This window comes from Lates calcarifer, linkage group LG1, assembly GCF_001640805.2.
Source record: "Lates calcarifer isolate ASB-BC8 linkage group LG1, TLL_Latcal_v3, whole genome shotgun sequence".
In the NCBI taxonomy this organism is placed as follows: Eukaryota; Metazoa; Chordata; class Actinopteri; family Centropomidae; genus Lates; species Lates calcarifer.
This window is the reverse complement of record NC_066833.1, coordinates 21,799,121-21,822,084: the sequence shown is the minus strand read 5'-3', so window position 1 is coordinate 21,822,084 and position 22,964 is coordinate 21,799,121. Positions and strand designations below refer to the sequence as shown.

At 40.9% G+C, this 22,964-nt stretch overlaps 1 protein-coding gene across 8 annotated transcripts in view; it reads left to right on the top strand.

Moving 5' to 3' along the window:
* Positions 1–11,534, top strand: part of lmo7a (LIM domain 7a) — a 48,263-nt gene extending 36,729 nt beyond the window's left edge. For 2 of the 8 annotated variants that reach the window (XM_018702694.2, XM_018702695.2), the window contains 15 exons: positions 545–729; positions 844–907; positions 1,196–1,252; positions 2,535–2,560; positions 3,506–3,613; positions 5,199–5,285; positions 5,657–6,024; positions 6,252–6,308; positions 7,662–7,717; positions 7,943–8,101; positions 8,552–8,735; positions 9,000–9,329; positions 10,009–10,117; positions 10,571–10,673; positions 10,761–11,534. In XM_018702694.2, the coding sequence (XP_018558210.1) occupies positions 545–729; positions 844–907; positions 1,196–1,252; positions 2,535–2,560; positions 3,506–3,613; positions 5,199–5,285; positions 5,657–6,024; positions 6,252–6,308; positions 7,662–7,717; positions 7,943–8,101; positions 8,552–8,735; positions 9,000–9,329; positions 10,009–10,117; positions 10,571–10,673; positions 10,761–10,783 (1,916 nt within the window). In that variant the 3' untranslated portion in view covers positions 10,784–11,534. The remainder of the gene's footprint in view (positions 1–544; positions 730–843; positions 908–1,195; positions 1,253–2,534; positions 2,561–3,505; positions 3,614–5,198; positions 5,286–5,656; positions 6,025–6,251; positions 6,309–7,661; positions 7,718–7,942; positions 8,102–8,551; positions 8,736–8,999; positions 9,330–10,008; positions 10,118–10,570; positions 10,674–10,760) is intronic. The other 6 variants (XM_018702700.2, XM_018702703.2, XM_018702699.2 and 3 more) reach the window with 6 other exon arrangements.
* The last annotated feature ends 11,430 nt before the right edge of the window (positions 11,535–22,964 follow it).

Below are 22,964 nucleotides of genomic sequence, written 5' to 3'. Positions count from 1 at the left end.
TTACTGCCTTTGCTGTCTCATAAGAATTCCCTCTCTCTCTCTCTGTGTGTGTGTGTGTGTGTGGTGTTTTCTTTGTGGAGAACTAACCCACCTCAGGTCCCTGGTTCTAGGAGTGTACTGTTTTCACAGTGGTAGTATAACAGGCTTACTTGTTCCAACTACGTCAGTCTCACCTTACAAAAATAATAAACCCCCAAGAGTAATTCACCTGAACTAACAAGCAGTACTGGTTAAAACAGATTAGTGAGGTCCAGTGGTTGTGAGCCTGTTAGAAACACTGTGTGGGTTTATGAAAGCTTTAATAGGCTGCATGGCTGGGGAAGGTGGTTTCTCTGTCACCCCCTGCTGCTCTCTATAACAACACCATAACAGCAACCTTGTCCTCTGCTTTTTAGTGTTCTTTATGCAAATAGACAATTCTGTTGGATCAAATGTTGGATTTCACATATGCAGAACCACTATAACATACATACACGCACAAAAACATTTGGTTTTATGTGCATACACACATCCTATTTTTTGCCATTGCATTGTCTGCATGCAGACTGGGACAGAGATCAACCTTCCCTGCCATTTAAAAGCCATAAGACCATCAATCTGACCAGTACGGATCATCCGATACTTCTAGGTTCCCCCGACGCAAACACTGCAAACTCCAGCCTGGATTTCACCTCACGCATCTCCACGGAAACGCCGCCTTCCAAAGAGGCCCCCGGCAACCCAGTCATCGTAAGTGACCCAGAATCATACAGGTTGACTCAGGTTTGATCAGTTTTTAGCCCTTCATTGTTCCCGGTCCAGCGCGTTTTTAATGAGCAGGCACCCTGCCATGTCTCCCTGCAGGATGTGGCTTCAAACGGAGTTAATGGAAGTTTCCGTCAAGAGCCAGTGACCATGAGGAACAAAGGTAAAGAGCAATGTGTGCAATCAGAAAGGTTATGGAATTGATCTTGATGACTATTTCTGTACTCAATATAAAAACACACCAGTAGGGAATGTCAGTTGCGGGAGAATGAACACTTGACTACTGTGACTACTGTTTAATATTAATGGACATATATATCTGCAACATCTTAAGCGACATGTTCTACATGTAATTTGTGTATTAGCAATTTATGGTTGTATCTCCCCTGGTTAAACTTGTTTTTCTCCCCTGTTGTGCCTCACTGTATCCTGTTCTTCATTTTTCATGTAGATTCAGAAACCATATCTTTGAAAAACTTAAAACGGAGATCAGAGTTTTTTGAAAAAGGTAAAAAAATAAAATAAAATAAAAAAGCAGGAGGGGGCGGTGTTCTCTTAATAATTCTGACTTCTGTGTAATCTATTGGCTGGGTTCTCTGTGCTTTTGTGTCACTGAATTCCTCAGATTTCCAAGGGATTTTTGCATGTTCTTTATCAGCCACACCCTCATGTTCAATGGATAAGGAACCTATTATCAATTGATTATCGTGTCAGGATTGAAATAGATTCCTCCATGGCTCTTTTTGGGGCTATTCTTTTTTTTGTTGTTTTTTTGTTGTTTTTTTTTTTTTTGTCGACAGTCTTGTCTGGTGCCAAAGCTTAACCCCTGTGCTGTGCCCCTTCCCTCCTTCAGGCGGCTCAGGGTCCAGTGTCAGTGCGCTGGTCTACCTCTGTGGTAAACAGGGTTGAATGTGCAGTGGCCTCCTCACCTTCACTTGGTACAGTCTGGGACACTGACATGCTGTTCAACCCAAGATGATATCAGTGCCATAAATGTCCAATTCCTGGAGAAGTTTCTCCACAAAAACGTCCTACCAAACCAAACAAGCATCTTTTTTTTGGGCTTTATTTTGATATGAGAGGAAACCTAACATAATAATAAGAATAATGAAAAAAGAATATAAGTAAACAATGCATAAAACCAGCATATTCAGCTCTAAAGGCTGGACAGAATGTCAGACACAACGCCAGCGTACCAACCACAAATACAAATCATAAAATCCTGTTGTGTTTGTGGTGATTTTGAGTGCTGTCCAGGCTTAACACATGGTTACACTTTTCACTTTGCTGAGCACGAAGTTAAAAGCATTCCTTTTGCTTTCCTGGCATGCATGTATTGAAGTGTCTATTAGACTTTCAGACTGACTACACTGTACCTCTGCGCCTCTTATGCATGCCGCTGATGTGTGTGGGTTTCTTTCAGTTTCTTTAATCTTGATGTCCTCACAATCAGTTTATTGATTTTCCTATTCAGAACTATTGGGCTGGCATCCAATGTAAATGTCAACAAGTGGGTGATCTTGAATTGAGAGAATCAATAAGTCCTAGTGGATGAAATTTGATCTTCTGTTGCTCGAGGCTTGTTGAAAAGATCAATTACTCTGCTTTTAAATGTCATTTTCAATGATGAATTGATACTTGACTTAAAAATCAAGTTGAAAGTTTAATAAGCCTGTCAGTTCTGTGTGGATATGGCATATGGCCTCAGGGTTCCCTTTTATATTTATATTTTGTGTCATTGCCTGTGCATGCCAGAAATACTGACTGGATGATTTTCTTTCTGTTCAAAGGGGGATCAGAGTCTGCGTTGCCAGATGTGAGTAGTATTACGAGTGCGTCGATGACAGTGGTTTCTGTCTCTGTTGTGTTTGCTCCTCTAGAATGACAACATCTTTTGAAAGCAGATACCACAGTTATTACAAAGCCCAGAGACCCATTATTAAGCATCGCACATGGACTGCATTGCTAGTTCACTTCAGAGGCAGGTTCACTCTGCTTCTTAAGCCCTTTTAAGCCTCTATGATTACAGAGAGCCTTGATTTTTATGAGTCTTTGAAAATGGATTAGAAAAATACTCAAGGGTCCAAGGATAGAGGCTGTTGTATAAATTGCAAAGATAAATTTGTGATTTGGGACTGTATATATAAAACTGACGTGACTTACGGCCACACCACCCTGAGCCCGCCGATCTCGTCTGATATCGGTAGCTAAGCAGAGTCGGCTTGGTTAGTACTTGGATGGGAGACAGCCTGGGAATACCAGGTGCTGTAAGCTTCCGGTCGCCCACCCTGAGTCCAGTTCTGCTTGAGGTCTCTGCCTCTTAAAAGGAAGTTTTTCCTTGCAACTGTCACATAGTGCTTGCTCTTGGTGGAATTTGTTGGGTTTCTCTGTGTAAACGTCATATTTTAAAGAGTATGGTCCAGACCTGCTCTGTGTGAAAAGTGTCTTGAGATGACTTTTGTTGTGATTCAGTGCTATATAAATAAAACTGAATTGAAGTGATTTGACACTACCACATTATCAGCTGATGGCTGCTGTGATGCATTTACCTTGTATTACAAATATCAGAGTGGAATAACTCCCAAAATGGATGGATGTATATTTGCAGTTTCAAGTTTTACCTTAAAATCACATCAGGAGCAGGTGGAGGTAGTTAATAAATTCAAATGTGCCACCTGACTGCTGCCACAAGCCTAAACAGTTAGTACACGCTTTTATCTTCAGTTGTACTATAACTGTCTCTTATCTTCTTTGCCTTCAGATACCTGTTCCTTCTATCACTCCCTCCTCCAGCCGCTGGTCATGGGACCCAGAGGAGGAGCGCAGAAGGCAAGAAAAATGGCAGAAGGAACAGGAGCGCCTCCTACAGGTACGTAAGGAAAAACTCATGTTGCAGTGAACAATTTTTGTCACAAGTTTTTGGTTTTTTTTTTCTGATTCTGATAAAGACTAGGACCATATTTTATTTTGCATAGAATATAGACAATATTCTTATAATCACTCTGCACTCATTGACATTAACAGGGTGAGAAAAATGTAAGAAACACTTCATAGTGTAACACAATACACTTCAACAGCTCCACAAACTACAACCTCCAAAGTAACCATAGTGTTGAATCATCATCTCTCTTTAGACATTTATATTTGTTGTATTAGACTGCAGTGGGTTTAGATGGGTGTACCTAATAAACTGGACACAGAGTGCCTAGTCCATTAATGAAACTGAAAATACCACATGAAGCAACCTCACAATCCATTTGATCTGAAACACCCGTTAACCGGAAATCTCTCATCTGACAATGAGAGGAGGCACCGCAGCCCTGTGAAACTCCTCACATCCAACAGACTCTGCTCCTAATGGGCTCAAAACAGAAAACTTTACACACTGCTCAGGCTGCAGAAAGTAAAGCATCTGTCGAGTATCCAACTTAAATGTAGTAGAATCCTGTCAAAACATTTTTCTGAGCATCTATTTCTGGATGGAGATCAAAGGTGTCCGAGCATAGCGCTGATGTAGCCGGGAAGGCGTGTTACTCCTCCAGTCTCATTCCCTGTTGGATAAACGGCCTGATTTCATGATGTGCCAGGGAGACTTCCTGCCCAGGGCAAGCTGCTCTAGGTTTAACAACTGTAAGGATGGTTAGATAACATGTAGGTAAGCCTGAAATTAGCTGAAAACTATGAAGTCTCTTCATGCTTTATTTTGTTACTTCCTGTTGTACCTTAATAGATAGTCATATCATTTACCACCCCCTTATATTTTTTAGATGCTTGTAGCTGAGTCAGTTTATTAAGTTGATTTATTTTCACAAGCATTCTCAAAACTTAAACTGTTACTTAGACACCCCCATTTTGTGCACATGCCTGAAAATAATATTCCTAAAATAATGTTTATTCTTCTTCTTGATTACAGTCATAACCCTGGTCTCCTTTGAAAAGTAACTCTTACAATTTTATAACCAAAAAGTCAGAATGAGTAGAGGAGGCACTGAACTATAGTTACAGAGGCACAGACATGGTGGAAATGAGGGTTTTTTGCCTTGCACATTAAAGGGAATATAAGGCCTGTTGTAGCATCTTGGAGCTGTAACCACAAGTCTGCAACAATTCTGTGTCAATGGCTGTTGCAGTCATATGAGGGTCCTAAATCGCTTTGCACAGCTTACAGCTTTCACCCACTGTATAATTAGCAGTATGAGTGGATAAAATCACACCTAAAGAAGCATAATATTCTTTAAGCTATCCTTAGTAGCAGTGGAGCTTTCATTAAAACACACACTAGACGCTCTCTCTGCCACTGTGTGTGTTGTCCTGCCCCATGCTACTCTATTATAGCGAATAAATGTGGAGATCTGGTGTGACTGATGTTCTTTAGCAATGATTTTGCAGCTGGTACACGTGGATGTCACTGAATGGGCTGACCTCTGACCTCTTGTCCTGTTTTTTCCACACAGGAGAAATATAAGCGCGACCAGGAGAAACTGCAAGAGGAGTGGCTTAAGGCACAGCAGGACATTGCCAAGAGCGCGGACCAACAAGAGGTGTTTTATTGTGTATAAATGATGAATGCCTAATACCTGAAACATCAGCTGGAGAGAATTACAAAGTTTTGACATAATAGCAATGCAGCAATTATGCAGCCAACCACTGATATTTCTTTTAAAAGGTCCATTTCACATGGAAGTGAGAGAGAATAGTGTCTAGTCATGTGGATATTCACACTTTCTGTAATGGTGGAAGTATTTTCAGCTCAAAACTTCCCTCTGATTAGAATTTCAAAACAGCTGCTGGTTTGTCACCACAGGAGTTTCTCCACTGTTGTTGCAGTTCCTTCTGGAGTTTAATAAGGGTCAGATAAGTTATAGTCATCTCCTAACGCTTCCTCTTCTCGGTTCTTTCGTCCGTCTGGCAGCCTGGGAGCCTGGAGGTGAACAGCCACAGCATCAGCCCACAATCGCCCTTCATTCCAGTCAACCAGCCCACTTCCACTCTGTGGGAAGAGGAAGAGAGAAAGAGGAAGGAGGAGCAGGAGCGCCAGAGGCAGGCAGAGGAGAAGAGGAAGAGGGAAGAGGAGGAGCGAGAGCTGCAGCGTCTCCAGGAGGAGAGGAAGAGGAAGGAAAGGCAGGAGGAGGAGGAGAGGAAGAGGAGGGAGGAGGAGGAGCTGAGGTGGCAGAGGAGGAGAGAGGAGGAGAGGGAGGAGGAGCGGAGGCGGCAGGAGGCTGCAGAGCAGCAGCGCAGAGAGCGGGAGAGAGCCTTCCAGCAGCAGCAGCAGCAGCAGTGGTCAGTACAGACACTGCTCCTCCTGTACTCTCATTAACACTTTGACTCACATGTCTTTTGTCTTCCTCATCTGTCCATCATGCCAATAATAACACATTCACATTTAAAACATCACCTGCTCTATTGTCTTGGCATTAACATAACTGCAACTAATGTGCTTGCATGTACTTTGTCGTCCACCTTTGTGCTGTAACCCATCTCTCTCTGCACACTGCTCTTCACCAAAGGGCTGGTGGCTCCTATGGCTTTGCCAATGTCCAGCCTCCACTGTCCTTTACAGACAGGTTAGTACAGTTCTATTTTGAGCTAATCAGCCATTGGTACTAATAAAACCTGCTTCGCATCACATTCTTTTAGCTTCATACATGTTTGCTTCACCTATTCATCAGTATTATTATTATATCTACTATTATAGGTCCCCAATTTAGCATTTATAAGCAGTAAAGTATATAAACAATTAATAAATTGTTTATAACACACTATAATGGAACAGATTTTATTTTATTAATGTATTTGTTAACAACTTCAACTCCTCCTGTGAACAGCCATATGGAGGCTGCAGTGTAAACAGATAATGGGTGACAATATGGTTAGACCTCAGGTGGGATAATATAAAATATGTCTTCATAGGAGAAGCTGTTAAATACTTTACATTAATAAAACACTTAAAATGCCCCTGTATCTGCTTACAACTACATTCTAGTGTGTTATGAACCATTTCCGAAATGTTTGTATGCTGCTTATGAATGCTAGATAGGCGAAAAAGTAAAATGGTACTGGTTGTGTTTGAGTTCTAAATTAAGAAATGTTCCTTTCACGATCACAACATCTTCAAAGTGAAATTCACTCCTGAATTCATACAATACTCTGCACCAGGAGTTATCTTGGCATCACAGTGTGTTCTTGCCTGAATCGTACCAAACTTGCCAAAGCAGTGTCTCACAAGCATATAACCCTGCCGTAACATCAATGCCAGTTTTTTTCATATGCGTTACTGTAACCTAAAAACAGTAACAGCAGATAGCATTAGAGTAGATACATAACTTAACATCATGTATTTGAGGCTTCAAAGCAGTAAGTCGTGTTTTTCTTTAGTTATTTTTTCAACACTTTTCCTGTACAAGATGCAATTTGTGTGTCTGTTCTGAATAGTTGATGTGCTCAGGTACACATGCTGGGGTCCATTTGAACCGAATCATTCCAACAATGTCTCTTTATATAGAGTGTCATGAAATTGGAAGTCTTCCAGCAAGTGGGCTAGGTCTCCAGCTGAGACTGGAATTACCAGTGATTGGACTGCAATCAGCAATTTCCACATATAAACATTTATAAATAAATCAAATCACTTGTTGCTGTTCACAAGAACAGGGGTGGATTACCTGAAAAATCAAGGCACACTGATCTGTTATGGGGGAAAAAATTAGAAATTATTTTATTGTTAAGTGTTAAGTGATTAAAAAACAGTCTTGCTCATGGCCCTCCCCTGTTCTTAATTGCTTATTTTTTCAATATCATAACAGGTGTAAAAAAAAACAAACAAATAATCTAAATGTATAAATGTCCATACATTTATTATAAATTTCGCTAATGTAATTATGATTACTGTATTTTTACATGTATTTTCTTTTGTCTTACAGGGCAAAATCCAAATCGTCTCCCCAGCTTGATGAAGAGGAAAAACCCCAGAGGAAAGGTCAGTGTTCTTGATTTATTCTCCATAAGTTAAATGTCACTATAGTGCACCTTTTATGAACACAGCGTTAATTGCTTTGTGAATCCAACAGTGACATACGACGCAAGGAATATTTTATTCTTATTAGCTGAAGTCGTGTCAGCGGTTGCCTGTGTTCCTCTCCCTTTTGGTTGTTTTACGAATGACTCCATGTGCGCGCATTGTTGCACATGTACTCCGCTGTAGGTGTGTATGTGCAGCCGGGGGGCATGGCTCACTGGCTGCTGGAAGAGAAGTTGAGGAGCGCGCGTGACAAGGAGGCCCAGAGTCAGAGGGCCGCATCAGAGCTGGAGATGGAGAGGAGAAACATCCTCAATGCCATGAGATACAGAGAGCCAGAGAGAGGTGGGCTCGGCCCCTGAGGCTCCGCCTCTCAGAATTTGACCTGAATCACCAGTCAATCAGCTCTTACTTTGAGGCCTCTGTGATCAGCAGTCAATTATGGCATTTCACCAAATCAAAATGTACAGCTGTTTGATTAATGGCTGACTATCCAGAAAATGATGTGCATAAGAAGTGATTGCAGTATGATTTCTCTCAAGTTGATAGATCTAATGCATTTCTACCCCCATGTTATAACTGTACTTAAAGGAATTGTCTTATCACAGGCTATAGCAGATTCCTCTATAGTGAGATGCAGGAAATAGTATTCGACATCATCACAATCTCATTCTCTCTGCCGCATTTTTTCCAATTTCTCTACCCGTCGCAAGCTGTGATCTATTTTTGACTCTCTAGAAACTTTTCATTTTACCAAAGCGTAATGTTTCGTTTATCTCTCCCCTCTGGGTGCAGTGACGGGCGGCGGATTAGATGAGAGGAAGGGTCAGCAGCCCCTGTCGCAGGCTGAGGTGGAGCGGCTGCAGATCCTGAATGAGATGAAGAAGAAAACTCCGCTGCTGACGGACAGCAGCTGGATTCGCCAGCGCTCCTCCAACCCCGCCGCCGGCAAGGAGAGTGACATACCACCCATGCGCAGGTATAGTCCCCCCCCCCACAGCTTGTATGAGAATAAAACAAATCCTTTCTCTGTTGTGTGATGGTGGTGGCTGGCTTTTTAAACGTACTAAAATTCTGTTAACTTGAAATGAAGGCATTTATCAGTCTGGCTACCACTCTGACTTTGGCAGAATGGGTTGCATCATAATGTCACAGAAAAACAGTTGCCACAGGTACAGTTGGTAGCCAGATGGTTTAAATGCCTCTACTAACGAGCTAACGTGGGCGTGGGTTGGCTTTGCAGAGGCGAGTCTCTTGACAACCTGGATTCCTCCTACAACTCCTCATGGCGCTCGTCATGGACACCCCGAAGCAACTCTTATGTCCAAAACTACACTCGGCCTCACTCTGCCCTCTCCGGCAGCACTTCCTTTCACGGTGGCGGTTCCGGGGCCCAGCGGCCCGCTTCCGCCATTCTGCCCTCCTCCTACTCCATGGGCTCCCTCCGAGGCGGGGCAGGAACCCCCTCGTCCCCCTGGTCCCGGCAGACTCCTTCCCCCTCACCCTCTTCTCCGTCGCCCACCACCTCTCCGGAGCCCACGTCTGAGGCGGGCGCCCCTCAGCAGCGGAGCAGGTAGAGTCAACCGTGCTGCTTTGCTTAACACTCCCAGCAAGCTGCCTCTAACCTGTCACTGGTATACTGGGTTATATAAATGTAGTCAAAGTGGTGGTGGTGGTGTTGGTAAACCATGACACTGGATGGGGAGTGGTGGCAAAGGGCATCATGAATCCAGATGTTTTTTTCTCATAATAAAGTTCAAATAATAATAATAATAATAATAATAATAATATGCTGTTCATTCTCCATCCATTCACCCTTTTTTTCCAGATCCAACGGGTTATATAAGCACATACAGGCCTTTAATATTCTGTCTTTTTGTACAGGTTTAATTTCACTTGAACATACAAGGTTGTCTTGAGTGTGTGTGCATCTGTTTTTATGTGTCATAAAGCAACAGCCTGACACTGATATTTTAAGACTATAGAAAGTTTCAGGCATGCCAGAAACATGTTCAATTAAAGGGAATTATTAATGGAATTATTTTAGGTGACTAAACAAAAAAAAAACATTGTTAAATGTTTTGCTGAATGTTTTAATGGAGCTTCTGTTACATTTTAGCATTGGACAAAATAATATATATATATCAGTTTAACCCCATTGTATACCAGTGTGAACATGTGTTTTGTGTGTTAACATGCGTCATGCATTTGTGCTCGGCTCTCAAATCATAGCTGTGCATTCTGTAATCCAGGTCAGTGAGTGGCAAGAAAATCTGTACATTCTGTGACACCCCGCTGGGAAAGGGAGCGGCCATGATCATCGAGTCCCTCGGGCTCTGTTATCATTTGGGCTGTTTTAAGGTGAGAGTTGCCCTCCCCCCCCCTCTCCGTCGGCTATGGAGCACATCTGCAGTACGACTCGGCCGATCCTCAGAACTAACTTGATCGCTCCAGACTCTCTTCTTTTTTTTTTCTCTCTCTCATTACTAACCCAGAAAATCCTGGTGAATCTCAAGGTCCTGATCCCTCTACAGCTGAGCAAAGTAGATTTTCTGTGCCAAAACATGCAAGCCAAACTAATCAACCCCTCACTTTGTTTCTCTCCGCTAATCCTTAACTCTGGTTGTTGGTCCATCGTGGAATATTGGTCTTGAGTTTGGTCTCCTCCATCTCTCTCACCCGTCTTTGACTTTCATGCCTTTTCTGCTCAGCCTGTCTTTCCCTTATCATTTAGCCTGTGGACATGGATACTTCCAGTGTAGCTTTAACCAGTTGAGTAGCTCTTTAACTCTCCCCTTTCCTAAACTTCCTCAGTGCATCGACTGTAAGTCTGACCTCGGAGGATCGGAAGCCGGGGCTGAGGTCAGAATACGAAACAAACAGCTCTACTGTAACTCCTGCTACATGCGATTCAAAAGTAAGTGCTCGATCAAGCTGATCAGCATTAGGACGTGTTGTGTTTTGGCTTTCCTTAAGTGTAACATCGCTGTTGATTTTCTTTTAGCTGGCCAGCCAACCGCTATGTGATGTGACTGTGCTCCAGCAGATTGATGAAGAGACTACTTGTGACAACAACCCATGAACATTCAAGTGAACATCGAAGCCATCCTAAAATAGCTGGAACTCTTGGCTTGGACATACTCTCCATTTATGACTTTAGAAAACCCCATTCAACTCAATAATGAGAATCATGTTTATGTTTTTACAGTGTGTGATTGAGAGGGTAAGCTTGCAAAAAAAAAAAGTTATCTACTTTAATGTGTTTCTATCGTATTAAGTATTACAGATGTACAAAGTATAAGGGTCATGCATGCACCAGAGTTTTTAAACATTTTAGCCATGAAACTAGTCAAGCAATAAACTGACTATAAGATTACAGAGGCAGAGCTTTCTTATGGCCTTCACTGAGACAGATTTTTAGAGATATTGAGAGGGAACCCCGCAGGATCGTCTCCTCATTTTTCACGCTTCTTCTGCTGATTCTTGTGGTGTTAACATGTTTGTCGACCAAGGTATTCTTGTCATGTGTATGTGCCTTTTCATTTGTACCAGGGAGAAGAAATTAAGATTATTAGAATTGTTTCAAAAATATATTTAAAAAAAAGACTGTCTGTTTGGATAGCTCTTGCCTGGAGTTACCACTGATAGATGGAGGATTCCACACAGAAGCAGGTTTATATGTGAAGAGTATATATATATATATATATCTATACATATATCCCAATGAATGGCATTGAGGCAAAAAGTAACATTTGTAAATAAAATGACTAAATGCTCATCTCATGTGTTTTAATTACTTTTTTTCAACAATAAAATTGCATAACTCTGTGTAATATATTCAAGTTTATGATGCAGGGTTTTTCCTGCCTCTGTTATCAGAAATCATTATACTCATCTTTCTCTGTCCGTCCCTCTCGTTCTCTGTTTCTCTGTAGTGCCACAGTCATAATGAAAGGAATTTCAATGAGCTTTTGTGCAAAGGTTCAGAGGACCTGCCTGCTCTGTGTTCTCCAAAGCCAATTTGTCATGCATATTTCATTCAGTGCGCATGCATTACATTTGATTACACACTGATAGGCTATTTTCTTAATGTATTCTGTCATTCTGGCTGTTTCATGAAGTCATATCTGCATAAACATATATTGCATATTCATACGAGTGGGGAAGATCCTGATTGTTCTCAATTGCGTTTGAACAGTAAGGTAGGAAACTGTCCTCATTTTCCATAAAGGGAAGTAAGCTGAATTGAAGCACTATATGGAAATAAGTTGGACCAAGCATAAATTGGCTCTGTATTTTTGAGGTGAAGCACAAACAGCCCCTGGAGGCAGACATCTCAAATTCTTAGATTCCCTTTTTAGATTTTTCTTGGCGCTCTCGTGGGAGAGGGAGATTTTAATCCTAATGCTTAGAAAACAAGCACGGCCTGAATGGCGCCGAGCAGAGTCGAGTGGCGGAGAAATATAAAACCTTTCAGGATAAGTATCCCATCTTTTTCCTCCAAAGCCAAGGCCACAGCCAGCCTTTATGGAAGGCTTTGACGTGGAGAATTGAGTAGCTTGTGTTTGTGTGTGTGTGTGTGTGTGTGTGTGTGTGCTGGGGCTTACAGAGAAACTGTATGCTTGGCTGCTCAGAAGAATAAGGTCTGTAAAGAGATGGAACACAGATGGAAGAGCTTAGATATGGCTGCTCTACCCTCCATCAAAAAGTCATTCCTGACTCTTAACAGCTTAATGTCTGCTTCTTTTTAATGCTCTCCCATTGGGAGGAAAGATTTCCCATTTATCAGGAGATTTCCAGGCACGCCCGTGTGGCTGATTTTTCACCTTGCAATCAACACACAAGAGCAAGCCCAATGATCATGCTCCATTTCCATACCACAGTCCTTTTTTTTTAGGCGAAAGTGTAGCTCAGACTGGCCAGAGGGGGGCACTGTGATCTAAGCTTTTCAGCAAGAAAGATTGAATGATGTTTCATCTGCAGCTGGATGTAAACTGCTGTTGCTTGCACCACTAAGCATATCATTTAACATTACATACTTCATGAAAATAAGAGGTAATGTGTCCTTGGATTGTAGCTACAGTAATTTAAAAACATAATGCCTTATGTAATATTGCTACAAGATTTTGTGGTTTGTAAATTAATCATGAGTGACACTGAATTTTGGCTTTAGGCACACTGTTTCCCATCAGAATGGGACAATCTGTGTTTTTAAAATTAACATTAATTTTTACAACAACAAAAAGTCACACATTTGACTCACTTTTGACCTGCAAGTAGGCAGTGTTTGCTTTAAAGATATCTTAGACAAACCACACCCACTTCCATTTGCCACTGAAGAGGGATGCTTTTCACACTTTCAAGAAGCCATCAGGCACTAATTTACCTGCAGCTTGAACTGATGCTATAATTAGCACCAGTCATGTAATTGCAGACACTGTCTCTTCAGACCTGTTGCCATGGCTTACAGGTACCATGCCTACAGCTCAAAGCTCTGTCATAACTGCAATTAAATACAGGGATTAAAGTAAATGGACTTTAAGTAAACCTGTAAATTCCCAGCTCTCCTGGGTCAATCTGTGAGGCGATTCCCCCCTCATGGTAGCATAGGTTTTGATTTTCAGGGGAGGACAGCTTTCACAGCTATGGAGACATATCACATGACAATGAAAGTCTTTACTATAGATGTAACGTGTACATGTAAGCTATGATTACTTTGGTAATTGCAACTCTGCAGGCTAAAAGATGACTGTGCTGAATTGGTTTAATTATAGTATATATCTACAGCTATAGGAAATAATTAGAAAATGTCAATAGGGGAAGCTGAATATGGTGTGAACGTAATTTGTAGTAAGTGTGTAATATCTTGCGATGGCATAGAGCCTGCTAAGAAGTGTATGGATTTTTATTCAGCAGCAGGAAATGCATGACATCCTTACATACCTGATGCACTCTCACGGTTCAATCTATTTTTAATTCATTACTTCGGAGCAGGTCTTTCAACTGATTATGCAAAGGTTTTCCATTCAAAAACAGAAAATGCTACCTTTACCTCTGGCGGTGTCCTGTTCCATGCATGTGCATCTAAGTGATCGGAGTCAGTGATTGCATTTCTGCTGAGGCAAAGTGTAATGACTGTGTTAAATAAGAGCGTTCACCATTTGGAATAAGCTTCATAAAGCTCTTGCCAGGGTAAGGATCCCTCAGGGGTGGAACAGGTGTATGTCAATTGTTGATTAACTAACAGATAATCACCTTTCTCATGCAGCCATGAAAATTTTTTTGAACTTGTACAGAGACGCTGATCTGTGACCTTTTGTTCAATGAGGAAATGATCAGCCCAGATCCCTACTCATCCTTATAACGAATGTTGACTCTAATCTCCAAAACTGTAAAGCTCAGGATTCATTTGATGACTGAAGGCTTTAAAGTAGTCTGAAGAAAATATGACACATTCACCAGAGCAGGTTGTTGTTTGTAGATCATTAAACATGACTCATCATGAGCAATGCTGTCCCCACCTCTCCTCATCTCCAATGTTACCACTTTGACAAACAACAAAAGAAAGTGTTTCTTTATCTGTCTTCCTATGTGTGCAAGACAGCTTCATGTAGCCATGTTACAATCAGGAAAGGGAACATCTGTGATTTTACTGTGTGACCTTAAAGAGCACTCTGATTTATTTTCATTCCTCTACTTAGGAAAAATATCACTGACAACAAAATGCATTGGAGCTGCTTTTCTAGTTGTTGGAGAAGAGAAAAGGAGTGTGGTAAACTGTTACATGGCTATGAAATGATAAGACTGCATGGTCACAGCTGGGGCACCCTGATATGCTTGAGACTGCATTATGCCTGGGTGACAGGGGACCAAGTTTTCTTTCCTCATATTAATGCACCCTGCTTCAGTCTTACTGCTTGTGCATGAGTTGGAATACTGATTCTCAGTTGAGCATTTGCCATTCTTTATCTGCTGTATTTGTGTCTTTGCAGTGAGGGAAGATGAACGGAGAAGAGCAATAATTTGCTGAGAATGAATACTATCAAATTTATCCACGTGCCCCAATATTACACTCCATTCATATTTTCTATTTCTAGCCTGGATGCTATAGCACTATTCATCAAAGCAGCACACTGCCTCGCAGTCTGCTCCATCTGTTCAACCATCATCCCAAAAGAAAGACAGATGTGCGACAGTAGCTGATGCAGTATATTTGGTTGCGTGTCACCTTTCCAACTCAGCAACACAGAGCAAAGTAGAATTTACTTTAAGAGTTACAGCAGCAGCCATGCTGGTTGACTTGGAAAGGTCAACAGATGGGGACCGTAATGCTTGCCTGTCACAAGCTAACAGAGGCGTCATACTGAGGTTCATCACAGAAAGGTTCCACCTCACCTTATATCCTGTTACCTCTGTATCTGTTCCTTACCCCTTGTCCTCAGTTGTCACCCAGGATTGAAGTTAATTAGAATTTTATCAGAGGAAAACTTAAAAGTGAGGATGACATGCTCTCAAAGCTGCCCTTTATTTGATATCAGGAGATTCATTTTTGGCGTTTGCTCGGCACGCGTCACCACAGAGACGGGTGGGGTGGCACGATGGAGGTTCTGTTTGTAGCTGCCAGCCACAAGGTCCAGTCCCACCTCGGAGCAGCTGACGCCTATGTAAACCAGGTGCACTGAAAACTTAAAATCAGAGGTAGCACAAACAAAAAGCATATTACTACATGGAAATTGACTATTTTTTGTACATGACAAATCAACTTACTCTAAGTAGTCACACTCTCCCAAACAACTTAGCTTGCTTTGAAAGCTAAAATTATTATATGGTGTATATATGGGTATATTAGACAAATATCCCCATTTGGGATTTATTGTATGGATGCAGTAGGACACTTCTTGTCTTATCATACTATAATACTGCAGTTTAAGAACAATGCTGCCCCTGTACTTCCATGTCTTTTACATGAATCATCAACTGGTGACGACACTAACTCCTTACCTTTGACAAAGTTTAACGTTAGTCACTACTCTGTCCATCAAATATAAATATAGTATGTTTGTGCAGGTTTCTCATTTTAGATAGAAATCTGCCAAGAAAAATCTAAAAAGGGAATCTAAGAATTTGCACGAGCACAACTAAAGGCTACAAAGTCTGCTGGAACTTTTAAAGGTCACTAGTTAACACAATACATCTCAATCCTCTCATTTAACTCTTGACATGAAAGCAAATAAGCTTATTTCCCAAAATGTCAATCTATTCCTTTGAGGGCACTGCACACCTACACAGGTGTTTTCACTTACTGAGACTGATATCACCTCTTCTGAGATTGGAGCAGGGTGGCTATGCTTGGAATTATGTGACATTACAAAATTCTGTTGACCCATAACAAAGATAAGAGGGTGCAACAAAAGAGAGTCAAGAGAAAACAGCTGTTTGGATGGAGTATAGGTATCATAAGATAAGAAGAGAGAACCTGCATGTATAGGGTTTTAAATAAATCTCAGATGTATGTACAAATGTGACGTTCCTCAGGTATGTTCTTAACTTCATCATAATTATAGTAATAGAGAAAGGGAACCAGACCTTTACTAAAGCTAGAGTAGGAAATTGGTACCTTGAATGAATGAGAATGAGATGCTGAATGGATTTTTCTGACTGCCACTCCGCAGCCTAAGAATATAGTGCCACTGAGGATACGGAAAATAGGATGTACAAATGTGCATGCTCTCTCATGTGTTTGCAAACTGTGCAGGCAAAGGTTGTTTATATTGTCTTGTAGATGGTACATATTGTTTTTAGACCAGTGGCAGAGAGGAAAGTTGGCCTTAATACCTTGATATGAATTGCAAAAACTGTTCTTTACATTTCTGATGTATCAAAGTTAGATTATAGATATGAAGGAAATATGTATGTATGTATTGTCTTTCATATGTTTTGAACTGCGCTGTGGTTAGACAGTGAGTTCACTTTTAATCTAAATGTGTGGCTCCAGATGTGTGTATGTGTGTGTGTGTGCATGCTTATGCAGAGAAGCAGCGCTGACAAAAGAGAATCAGAGCTGTTGAATGCATCTCTGGCAGGACACTGTCACACTCTACGTGCCTTGGGGAGCTGTGGGGAGTGTTTGTGACAGTGCATAAGTACTGCTCATTCACCACTGGATGTAGTAATGCCAGGACCCAGCTTTGTTCCACTCTCTCTCCCGGTCTCTGAGTAGCCATATGGGCAACTCAGTAATCCTCTGAATAGCCTAAAGCCAACCTGAGGCTGAAACAGCTCGATTAACACAGACTGACAGCAAAGCCATTTACTGTCTTTGTTTCAAATGATTATATAACACAGGAAAATGAGTCATGGCAGAGACTGTAGTGTTTTGCTAATTCGGAATGTGCTCTGTGTTACAGGATATATACATTTTGCAACCTGTTAGGAGATTCTGATAATGTTTTTCAAAAACATTATCAGAATGTCCTCCAAACAGTTCATTTGTGGCTTCATCTGCTTTGTTCTAATCCTTCCTTTTATTTTGCCTAAAATAGGATCTTTTTGTGGAACTCCAACCACTTTAAGCAGAACAGTCTGTTATGCAGATTATGTAATGGAAAATGTTGAGCTCAGTATAACAGACAATTTGGTTGCCAGGTTTTGATAGCCCAGATAATGCAGTGGGTCATGTTTCACAGATCTGATTACCAAACCCCTTTCATGCAGGTTTATAAAAAATTAGAAGATCCACAGACATGTCTGGTATTTTCAAAGAGATGCTCTGAGGCTGAGAGAGCCTGCTTTTCAAAGTCCACACCATACTGGGGCAATAATTAATATCTAATGTCAATGTGAAAATAATGTGACACTTTGACAGGGATCAATCATAGTGATGAACCTACAGAGAATTTCACAAAAATGTGCAGCTTCCCTTAGCTTTAGAAAGCTTCATGGCAAGTTTCAGCTCATTGCTTAGCTGTCTGGCCCACAAGTTGGTTCACTCTCACTGCACACGCGCTCACAGCAAACACAAGAACACAGTTACAGACTAGCTGGTGAACATAGTGGAGCATTTAGCAGCTAAAGAGCCTAATATGTCCCTCAGGTAAAGAGAGTGAGTACTGGACTTACATCAGCTAGGTGGCCAGAAGCACAACTCCAAATGATAATAATGTCGCTCTGTAACTGTTGGATGTACAAGCAACTGTTTACTAACCTTGAAAGGTCATGATATGTCAGTGTTGTGTTCACCATTTCCCCCAAAGTGGTCAAAGAAATCAGTAGCTGCAGGTTTAAGATGTATTTTGCCCGAAATTCACCTTCAGTGTGACTTTCTGTTTTTTACTGTCTTAGTAAAAGAATATTAAAAGGAGCTGGCCGCCAAATGTTTCAAACATGATTCAGAAGCCTTTCTTGAACAGCTCAGTTAGACATGCTCTTAGGATTATCCCTACAGCTACGCCAGTGAAAGATAATGTAGTACAATGGATGACATAAAGCATACAGGAGGGATTTTTAGGATTCACTGTTGAAGCAGGAGATAGATCAGATTGTACTCTTCTTCCTTCCTCTGGCCTGAAAAGCTCTTATACTAGAGTAACACAGTTATATCAGTATGATCAAGTTGTTCCACGTCAGAATCAGAAAGCTTTTTTTTTTTTTTTTGTTTTTTTTGCTATTTTTTTAAGCCTCTGGTTCTTGCGGAACATTCCTTTTGATGAAGTGTAAAGACCAGACTGATGACACATCAGTTTGAAGCATATTTTTGTCAGTGCATCTTTTCAGAGCTGCAGACGTCACTTACACAAAGCAACATTTTATGTCCCTGACAGTTACTCTGCTGCCTGACATAGATTCCACCGTGTGTACATTTTTAGACACCAATATATTGTTTTTTTTTTCCTGTACTACACTGCTGTGCAACACAGAGTCAAGATTCAACCTTGACTGATATCTGGCTTCTGCCTTTTCATCTTGGACAATCATAACACATATTGATGCTCTCAGACTGTATATTTTGACCTATGATTATTCATTCTGTTTGTCATTTTTATTTTTTGGAGCTGGATATGTTGCTTCCCTTCTGGAGCAAGGAGAACTCTGACAAACAACTGTTGCTTTTTTTTTTGGCTGTTTATCTTCTAGGAAGATTCCACTGCCAACACAGGAAACACAAAACTAAATTCTTGTGATTACTGATGAATTATTTATCTGTTTGAGTTCTCTTGAGACTGTCCCTCAACAGGTTTAGGTGTGATGAGAGTCGGTGATTCTTGATGAATCTTAACTGTACAAAATCAAAAGGGAGAGAAATTCAGTGAATTTTGACCATAATCCCTCACACTATCATATGATGAAAACAAGTTGTATTAATAATAATTGAATTCGGTAAATAATGTCACAGTGTAGATAAAAGCACAGATTCTTCCTCATCCTGAGATTAATTCTGGAGTAGCAGTTCAAACAAACAGCTCTGACTCTGTGTCTCTGTGGAGAAACACAAGACTGTGGAATGAATAGATTCCTGAAAAGGCGGCTGGCTGGCCAAGGTGGGACTTTATTGTTGGGCAATATTTTATCTGAAAAGCACCTCTAGAACGTGAAGCTGTCAGTCCAGTCTTTTGTTTGTGGTCCATTCAACGTCATTATCTCCCTCGCAGAGCTGTAATTACTGTATGGTGAATAGCTTTCCAGAACCCATCATTTCCTGCACTGTAAGCTTCTTGTTTTGTTCCTGCTACAACACAGAAGCTCAGCTTTTGTCAGTATATTGATATTAACAATTTTGACTGCAGCACTGGAGACGGTCTGTGCCTGTGACATGTATATACAAAGAATGAAAATGAACATCAATGAGAACTTTGGAGATGAAATAGTCCTGATGGCTCTGACATATCGAATAATTGACCTCAGCTGTATAGGCCCACTTATTGTGGAGAAAAGAATTGTAAGGGAGTGTGGTATCGGCAGCATGCTGTACACCCGTGGGGGGGGGGGGGCTTACTTTATTTGAAACAACTTATTCTTCAGATTTTCTACTGTCAGAATTTAAGTGATTTAATTTGGACTTCAAGACTGCAAATGGGTGAGTTCAACTTTCTTTCTTTCTAGCGCTTTTGCCCTGAAGTCCCAGGCGTACGGCTGTAGATACGCCAGCTGCTATCTTCTTCATACTTGACTGCAGGCCCGGGGGGAGTGAAGCTGGAGCTGGGGCTGGAACAGGGCGCCCCTAAGGGATTCCTCTAGATCTCCCTGCTCCTAAATCACTATTTGACAATTTGTTTGTTTTGGATGAATGCTCATCATTCATATTCACATCCTGAAGGCTCTCCATGAAAAGGGAAATGAAATTTCAATAACTTCCCTTCTCATATCCTTGTTAATTCTGTAGAAATACAAAAGCTTTGCCATTGCTCCAGTGTACACAGAGCTGAATAAAATACTTTCCTCCTTAAGGGCAAAGGTAAATCCTGTGCAGTCTGTTGTATTTTATTAGTTAACCTGCCCTGTCTTACCTCTCTCTCAATTAAAGTCTCTCTGTCCATATGCAAACTATAATCTCTGGTGAATAAACATCCCTGAGATCACATTGTTTTAACCAAACCAGGTTCCCTCAGTGCGCTTTCCTGTTGATAGATTTGACTGCAAATTCCACGGTTGGAAAACAACATGATATACTCAGACCGCCAGTTGCCCCCTGGTTATATCCTCCTCCCCCTTTATTTTCTGTTTGCAACCCAGCCATTACCTCTGTTCATCATTAAACCCCATAAGTGCTCCAAAGCCGTACACAAAGCAAAGAGAAAAGCTGAGCTTATTAGAGTGTTTGGCTTGTTAACTTACTAATGGCCTGGGTGTTTGCTCTAGGTCATCATGAAAACGTCACTTACGTCCCGTTTGTCTGTAAACTCAATTTCATGCTCTCCTGAGCTGATACTTTATGTCCTTAGGAGGAAGAGATATGAAGTGGTTTCAGTAGAGTGGATCGTTCCTGTGCCACGTACCATACATGTGCCTTTACTGAGAATGTAGGAAAAACAGTGTCAGGAAAACAGAAACGTCTGGGTTTTAAAGCCTTTAGATCCTTTAGTAGTCTGCTGCTGACGTACGAAGTTCACTTGTATCCTTAACAGTGCAAACTGAATATAGCGTACTAGTGGCATGCTATATTTAGAAAAGATGGCAGAGCTGTGCACATCATGTACTGTACTTACTACCGCCTGCCCACTTGCGTATCATGTATTCCAGTGACATTTTATATGTTTGATTTTTATTATATTTTGATCTGAGTTTACACTTGTTTACATATGTTTCATTAAACTGATTTAATATGTTGATCTGCCAACAGAGGTTTGGTTAGAAACATATTCATTTGTAAAAAAAGACAAACTTATGTTTAAGTGTCAGAGATTGAAAAGAAGTTTCCTCTACCTGCTTGCATTTTGGTACTGAAAAATTTAGAAATAATTACAGCTTTTTGTCTACAATTTTCCATAAATACATATATGTTATAATACAAATGTCATACATTGTGCAAGAGTTGTGACTGTATCGATTAATATATTGGATTCACATTTTCACCTCCTGCATTGATTTTAGCCACACAATAATCTGCATCATTTGCCTCATATTTTACACACTTGTCATTATAGTCTAAAGCCTCTGCCTTTCTTCTCACTATTAGACATATCTATGGGGGCTACAAAACTCATTTGCACCACATTAAATCTTTATAGTCCTCAAAGCCTCCTTGTTGTTGCCATGGTTACCATAGATGCAATGTTTCAGTCTTGGGAGCTTCTTTGATTTCCCGTCTTTAGTAAGATATTAACAGGTTTTTCTGCCAGACCCCCGCCACCTCCCTCCAGCCTCTCCACTAACATCATCTGCGGTATTCACAACCTCAACTGTCTGACAACTGACAATCAGCAAAACCAAAACATCCTCCAGCTACAACTGAATTCTTTTCCTGTGATATTAGTTTCTGTAGTGCGACACTCCCTCGGCTCTGTTCAAATTATTTTGGAGAATAATCCCTTTTTCTTAATTAACAACACCACTAAGCCAGGCAGTTTTTGATAAACACTCGCTCCTTATTATAATGGAAACCACTTGAGGATGTCAGTCTGAGCATGTTTCTAGAAACCACTGATTGATTTCAAAGGGCTTTGGCTCTTTACAGCTTCACATGAATCACGGTGGCTATTTCAAGCTTTCAGATCTCACTAGTGGCGGAAATACCTTGAGTTCTATTACCACCAAGCAAGCTACTCTTGAATTTAAAACACAAAAAGACAAAAAAAAAAAAAAAACCTCTTGTTCACAAAACATAAGCATTTTTCTTCTTGAGTAATTTTTGAAATGTGTCTGTTTGCTATGAGTTAGATGAGAAAATTGATTCCATTCTCTACTTTTAATATAGGCTACAGCCTGGAGCTGGTTAGCTTAGCTCAGCCTAAAGACTGGAAACCATTAGTGTGACTCTGTCCCAAGCGAAAACAATCCACCAACATAGAATAAACCTTCTTTTTTTTTTAATCCATGCAAAAACTGATGGTAAAAATGATGTTTTCATAGGGGTGTAGTGTGCATGATTAACTACTGACTGGCTGCAGTGACTTCCTCTGGTCTTGTCACCATGAGGTTTGCAGAAAACTAGTGAAGACAGGAAGTTACTGCACCCAGCCAAGAAATAGTCCAGCACATCACCCCCTCCTCCCCCTCCCACCACAAATTTCTTTTTAGTATCAGTTCTCTCATTTAACTTTCATCAATAATAAGTGTATGTAAATGGCAATACTTTCCTTAAAACACTGAAAGTTGTGCTACAAGTCATGAGATTTACAGTTTAGTGTATGTTAGATTCACAGTTACAACTAAGTCAAGAGTACATGTCAACCCTTCGAAATGTCTGAATGTCTTGTAGCAGAGCAGGGAACACTAAAGGTGGATCAGCTGATATTGTGTTGTTGTGTTTATCTGTTGTTTCATTTTTGTGCTCATTAATCCTTCCCTGCCCTTTGGTAATCTCTCCCAGCCAGCCTGATTTCCTGACTGAGGAGTGGCAGCTGTTGACATCTATGAGATAGATTTAACTCTGATTTGAGAGGCTTGATTTTTTTTCTTTTCTTTTTTTTTAAACTGTAGGTCATGCCAAAGCAGCTATCTGCTGATTCACCAGCTGGAGCACAGCTGCTGTAGGCTGCATTTCCTCCAAAAC